Source organism: Montipora capricornis, chromosome 1, assembly GCF_036669925.1.
Source record: "Montipora capricornis isolate CH-2021 chromosome 1, ASM3666992v2, whole genome shotgun sequence".
NCBI lineage: Eukaryota > Metazoa > Cnidaria > Anthozoa > Scleractinia > Acroporidae > Montipora > Montipora capricornis.
The window spans coordinates 24408303-24415802 of record NC_090883.1 but is presented as its reverse complement, the minus strand read 5'-3'; the positions used below and the strand labels follow the sequence as shown (position 1 = coordinate 24415802).

General features: G+C 40.4%; 1 protein-coding gene across 1 annotated transcript in view; it reads right to left on the bottom strand.

Moving 5' to 3' along the window:
• Positions 1-7500, bottom strand: part of LOC138029876 (ORM1-like protein 3) — an 8271-nt gene that overhangs the window by 647 nt on the left and 124 nt on the right. Inside the window, exons 1-2 of the mRNA XM_068877753.1 lie at positions 7395-7500; positions 5021-5172 (exon numbers count right to left, since the gene is read on the bottom strand). The exon at positions 7395-7500 is cut by the window's right edge and continues 124 nt beyond it. Coding sequence (XP_068733854.1) covers positions 5021-5172; positions 7395-7500 — 258 coding nt within the window. The remainder of the gene's footprint in view (positions 1-5020; positions 5173-7394) is intronic.

Here is a 7500-nt window from a genome sequence, read left to right as displayed (position 1 = left end):
GACTGAACTGCGATAAACAACATTGAGAGGGGCAGGGGACGCACGAGAAGGGAATAGAGGACGTTCGCATGAAGTGTCCCAACTAATTATGTCTGAGACTGCAGTCCCAGACATAATTGTTGGGACACTTCTGCCTCCTCCTTCCCTCGCAATCTTGGTGTGAAAGACTTAGTGACTGAACTGCGACAAACAACATTGAGAGGGACAGGTAACGCACGAGAAGGGAATAGAGGATGTTGGCATGAAGTGTCCCAAGTAATTATGTCTGAGACTGCAGTCCCAGACATAATTGTTGGGACACTTATGCCTCTTCCTTCCCTCTCAATGTTGCTGTGAAAGATTCGGTGACTGAACTGCGATAAACAACATTGAGAGGGGCAGGGGACGCACGAGAAGGGAATAGAGGACGTTCGCATGAAGTGTCCCAACTAATTATGTCTGAGACTGTGTTGGAGAAGGAATGTAAAGAATTTGAGTACGTGTTGACACATTACGACATAAGACTGTGCTGGGGTCACAAGGGGGCGCAGTTAATGTGGGCCGTTGTGACTTCCTAAGTTTAGGGATGTTCTGTTTCTAATGAAGGGGAGGAATTAAGCAATGTATATAAAGAAACCCTTAATGTTAACAATATCCAGTTCGCAAAAAGTGTATTCAGCGCAAGCTTTAAAATACTGCCATAGAGAGTTTGCAGCATGGTCTTTAAATTTCCCATTGATAGTGTCACAAGAGCACGTGTGTACTATCTGTGTACAATTCAGGGTTTCTCCATACGGAAAGTTGCCGAAATGTGCCACATTTCAAGGGGAAGCGTGTGGAGAATAAAGAAAGAAGGCATTCTTGCCATGAGAGCATGTTACAAACAACAAGGACAAAGGGGAAGACCGTTCAAATTAAGTTCGAGAGACGGAAGACGGCTTCTGAGAGCCATGAAAAGACTTCGAGAGAAAGAGAGCAACTTTTCCTGTGAAAGAATTATGCAAGAAGCTGGAATTTCTTCCAAAAAGGTATCAGTGAGAACAGTGTCCCGTTTCCTAAATTCTCAAGGGTATTTTTATCTACAAGCGCGTAAAAAAAGTGTCTTGACGGTCCTCGATATGAAGAAAAGGCTGAGGTTTGCGCGACAAATGAAAAAAGATCACGGTTCTGATATCTGGACTAAACGTGTGGCTTTCTATCTTGATTGTGTGTCATATGCGTATAAGAGAAATCCCTTAGACCAGGCTTTGGCTCCGAAGGAACGAATTTGGCGAAAACGTGGCGAAGGCCTTACAACTGGTTGTTTGGCCAAAGGCAAAAAAGAAGGAACAGGTGGAAAATATGTGAGACTTGTAGTAGCTATCTCCTACAATAAAGGTGTAATTCTTTGTCATCCGTATGAAAAAATGACGGGGCGCTTTTTTGCCAATTTCATCGATGAACATTTCCCGACAATGTTTACGCTGTCAGATAAGGGGAATGAGAACTTATTTGTTCAAGACAATTGTCCATGTCAAAATTCCACTTTGGCAAAAGCTGCCATGAGGAGAACCCGTGCAAATTTACTCAAGTTCCCTGCGAGATGTGCTGACGCTCTTTGCCACGAAAACCTGTTTCCTATGGTTTCTCGTAAACTACTACAAACAAGTTATTGAGCAACAAATTACCAGAGAATCATATCCTGCGTTTAAGACCCGAGTTATTAACACCTTTTATTCCGTACCAATCGATACTGTCAATAAGCTCATATCATCCATGCCTAAGCGTATTTTACAACTAATTGCTGTAAAGGGGGGTCGCATAAAATACTAAATGTTTAATTAATCAACAACCTAAACAATCTTTGACAATTGCTGTAATGAAATACACCTTTTCCCGGGAAGGAGAACTATTTACGTTAAGCACTGGAAATATAACTGTCTCAGTCAAAGGAATAATACAGTTAAAGCACTTAACACAACTTTTCTTTGTCCCTGTGCGTGCACACAACGGTTCAAGAATTTTTTTTCCCAGCTATGCTCAATATTATCTATCGTTCTCTGCCATGGATAAAACAGCTTTTGGGGGAGCAAAACACAAATAACTTTTACAACATCATTCGAGAAGCAGGTGTGACATTCAAAAGTCTTAGAATGTTTACACGCGATGTTAATTCACTTTGCACCAAATGGTGACATCCGGTTCGGAATGTTTTTAACAAAATACATTGCTTAAGAACTAGTAATACAACAGAATACTTGGCCACAAATGATGGAGGAGACGTATAACGGGCAAGTCATATCAAACGACTTAAAACCTGCCCTTAGAACCCCAAAAGAAGATGTTGTACCTCACGTGTCTACGGGTCACCATCGTATAATTCAATAAAGACGTTTTCGTTTGTTTATTAAGCGAACAACCGTGTCACCATGCTCCAAATCTAAATAACTCGTCCTACATGTATCAACATGGAATGAAAATAAGCAGTTTCACTTAAGTAAAATCACCACGTTCTTGTCCTTTAGTGTTGCATTGTACATGCAAGGGGAATTTTGAAAAAAGTATCTGCAAAGTATGGTGACCCGTTATGGTGACCCGTTGAACAGTGACACCATCTGTACACTAGACTTGCGGCAAGATCAGTTCCGCAAAACAATGAGGGCAACTAGGGATAATCTGTTGTTCTTCCTCGGGAATTTGGTTGTGGAAGGCAAAAACCTTCCACCGAACTCTCATCATTTGTGATTCCCTTTCGTCAAGCACTCCTCCTCTCACCAAACTCAGTTCTTCTTTACTTGTGCAAAAAATAGGCGTATCCGAGGCAAACTCGATGTCCTGACAAAAATGACTTTTTGGGGCTGGTAGATGGACTTTCTGCCCCTCCAAGAGCAGTAATAAGTTGTGCCATGGTATAATCTGAGAACACCAGCGGAAATCATTGAGAAATATAACTTCTGCTGTTTCTGCGCCGAGCCAGGCAAATGTCGTGGTAGCAGGGTTTGTGAAAATTCTGAACACGATATTTAACGGGTTCAGAAGAAACGTTTTAACCGCAATTCGCGGGTTCTTTCAAAAAGACATTCCTATACTTGCCACGGCCTTACTCTAAAACATTTCTGACTGCCTGAGAAAATTCATTGGAGCTAATGTCATTATGCTGCAAAACCTGCCCAGCCATCTGCCACTGCAACCCTCAACACATGGGCTCCCGATCTCACGGTAGAGAATTTCCACCCTTGTTAATTTGGAGCGTGCCAAGTCCAACTCAGCCTTTTCCATTTCCCAGCCTACACTAAGGGCTTCCTCAACAGCTTTGGCTCCTCTGTTTGCTATAAATTCGGCAAGGTCAGTTTTGCCCTCTCTTTTTTGTTGACTCGCTAACGCTACCAGCTGTAAACGCGTTTTTATGCCTTTTTCAACTGCAATTTGCGACACCTCAAACACTGTAAGTGTTTTCTTCCGCTTCTTGTTCTTCCCACCGTCGGCACCATTTGCGACCCGACTCGCCCGAAACGCGGTACTTGCATTCGTCGTTATCGGTGCCCCAATATTCTGCAGATCGGGATGATTCGTTGAATGTACAGCTAAACTATCTTCCTTCGTTGTATACCTCCAGGCAGTGTAATAATTCTCATGTCTGTCGCTAAAGTTCACTTTCACTCCGTACTCCTGGTCAATATAGTTTCTCACACGCAGCCAGCGTCTCCGAGCACTCAGTTTCACGGCCATATGATAATGGACACCCCAGCAACATGACTCTCCTGACTACAGACCCAATGAATAACTGTACAATTGGACTTAGGAACTGCATTCTCAAATGCGTCTAAAACAATACGCGCGAAAGCTTCGCGTGTGGGGACAATGTCTCTGTTTGCTTGACTATAAGTAATGAGGTAAACTCGCCTCACATCTCGTGCGCTCAAACTCTCACTTGTACTGCAACGGCCATCATCCTCATCACAGACGCTAGATGCTTCAGCCTCTCTATTGATAAACTCCATCATAAACGTAGTACGACGTATCTGTGCAATAAACGCCGCCCCTCTTTTGGGAATAGTAACAACCTACAACCACCTTCTACTATAGCGCGTGTTATTTGTTTTCATTTAACCCAGAGATCTTTGTTTACCATGTGAAAAACTGTTGAGGTATCACGCAATCGCTACTTCAACCCAAACGTGACCGCTGATATCTTTATCGTTTTGTCTATGAAATGTTAACGTTACACTCTTTAAAGAAAATAAGGGAACACTTATTTCGTGTAATGATTTCTTCTTCAGCTTACAATCGTTCATTACTCCCAGCATTTAATGTCGCTCTGATACGTGTACACACACAAGTATGATACGATTTCCCGCCAATACAGCTGCCGAGTACTCACATACCAAGAATTCCTCTTTTACACAGTCCCAGACATAATTGTTGGGACACTTATGCCTCTTCCTTCCCTCTCAATGTTGCTGTGAAAGATTCGGTGACTAAACTGCGATAAACAACATTGAGAGGGGCAGGAGACGCACGAGAAGGGAATAGAGGACGTTCGCATGAAGTGTCCCAACTAATTATGTCTGAGACTGCAGTCCCAGACATAATTGTTGGGACACTTATGCCTCTTCCTTCCCTCTCAATGTTGCTGTGAAAGATTCGGTGACTGAACTGCGATACACAACATTGAGAGGGGCAGGGGACGCACGAGAAGGGAATAGAGGACGTTCGCATGAAGTGTCCCAACTAATTATGTCTGAGACTGTAGGTAGCCCGCCAAGACAACTAATGACACAGTTAGTGGAGACTTTGGCCAGCTGTGTTTTGCCTTCGCCACCCCCGGCTTTCCTCCCCTTTTAACTGAAAAACCAGGAAGGATTTGATTCCTTTGACCAACCAGAACTTGGTGAGTGCTGTCCTGTGAAAAACCTGAGCAGAAGTAATGTGCCTGGACTATCATAGATGACTTCTGCACAGACAGCAGAAATGTCAGGCACATCACAAGAACAGCCTTCAAATTCCATCAGGGTGACTCTTTTATATTAAGAGATTTATACTTTATTTAGCCCTGACTTACAAAAAGATTGGAACAAGTGTGAAGAACTTTCTTGTTCCTGTGAACTGCTCCCCGTTGTTAAGCTGCTCCCAGTGTGTGAGTCGCCGTGCTTTGCCCTGATCTGCCGTCTGAAATGGTGTTCCCTTCAAGTAGTGTAAGAAAATAAACATGCTCTGTAGAAAGAAAAAATGGCCATCTCAACATTTGTCATTGGTAAGAATAGTGCATAAATATTATTATTGTCTGTTTTGAGGACAAAATTGGCTGGGTCCAACCCTGACTAACTGAGGGATGATGCCTTTTAGTAACTGTTACCAAATACACTGAGACATATAAGTATAGCTACTTCTGTATAACTGTTACAGTTTGGAACCCCATTACCATGTGAAATTGTTACCATTGTATCTGCTGATCAGTAATAAATTTTAAAAAGCCCTACTTGAGTATTTTAGTTAATGATCAATACTAATCTCTGATTATTGCAGTGCATTCCACAGTGGCTTTTTTTCAATTGGAATACTCATATTTAATGGAATCTTGACCATTCATCGCTTTCGGGGACAAAAATCTACGAGTAATCAATGATTATGAAGTGCATTCATTGGGAGGCTGATATGCCATGAATACAATGTATTTATGTTAAGACTGTCATGTAAGGCTTGTGGAATGTGGCTAAAAATGGAAAGTTTGGCATCAAAAGGTGAGGACATCACAAAAACTAAATTTATGAAAATTTGAAAGATTATTACTAAGAAACGTCCCTTCCCAAATCTCAATCTCATTTATGCATGTGATGCATGTATGACATAATTCAAGATAGCACTGAAAAAGCAGACGAACAAAAAACGTAAAACTTGCTAAAGCTCAGCCTATGCACAGGACACCCAAGATTAGAAACTGTGTTCTCCCAATAGCGAACGCAACTAATTCTTTATCATTATGATGAAAATATTCCTTTGATTGGTGTAGTAGTTCCTTTTATTATGTAAAGTTATATAAATGAATCTAATCTAGGATATTTTCATTCATTAATTTTTATAAATATTATGTCTCGTGTTATGGTTGCCACTGATAAGACTGTTAAATTTTTAAAATAAAGCCTGGTTGAAGGTTGGATTAAATAGCATTTTTTGTCGACAGCTTTAACTTTGAGCTTGAGGTACAAGCCACTGTTTTCAAACTACCTGTGACTGAGTATCTCCTGTCTGGCACACAGGTGCCTTGGACAATACACCTGGGATTTAATGTCCACTTTACTTTTTAGGTGTATGGACTCCCATTATGCAAAGCACAGTAGCTTAGATCAAGGCCTAGATCAAAACACTATAGGATTATAAACATGACCCTAAGACAGCATTTATCTTTTAGGTCATAATTTAGATCTCCAAAACATTTTTAAGGCCAAAAATTTATCTTCTCAATAATTACTACTGCCAATGTGATGGGGTCACAATTTAGATTTCCACTCCAAAACAATATGGGAGGACAGTAATATTATCAACTTTAAAAATCTGAAGGTCATGGCTTGATCCCTGTGAAGTACACTCAGATTTTTTTCTGAAAATGATACATTTATATTTGTTTCACCATTCTTCCATTCATCCCATCAGTCTTCATTCATTCATTCATGCATTCAATCAACACATCAGTTCTTCATTCAATCTCTCAATCACTACAAAATGATTTTGATTTTTAACGCCTTTTCTCCTCCAAGTTTAGTAAACCCTTAGTGAAATTTAGACTCTCACATCTCACGTAATGGCCCAGTACTTAGGAAGAACTGACGTGGCAGATGTTGACAATCTCCGTACATTTTTACACATGTCTTCGATTCTAAAGGGTAGCCGACTTCAATGTTGGATGTCATTGTGTGAATTCAACCAATTTAAACTATTTTTTACTGATTTTAGGTTGAAAGCACTACTTATCACATGTATTTTAACCTCACCAGCTTTACAAATTCCCTGGTAGGTGATTATAAAAAATAAACAAAGTGGGTAAACAAAGATATCGACGTCCCTCTTACAAGAACCAAATGCCTAAATCATAAAAAATTAAAATTTTGACGGAATTACAATTTACACAGTAAGAAACAAGCAGTTAATTGAATTAAAACATTAATAGCAATGACCAGTGGTTTAGTACATATGTCTTAAAGGTTCAAATATTGCAAATTATACCGTAACCAGGAAGGCACTTCGATAGGATTTCACTGAATCTCATTCAACGTAACCGAAACACTCACGATCTCTACGACGTTTTCAGCACACAAATTCTTGCGAAAGATCGTTGTATACTCTTCATTCGCAAACCCACATTCTTAAATACATACAATTATGTGTCCTTTTCTTTAAATTCGAAGGGGGCCAAAGTACACAAAAAATTGCGAACTCACGAAATTGTGGAACATGTTGGTTAGTGTCCAAGCTGTGGATGTTTTTAAAAAAGGTACGCTTAGGATTACTAGATGACCAAGTGCAATAAGAAGCACATATGTAAAC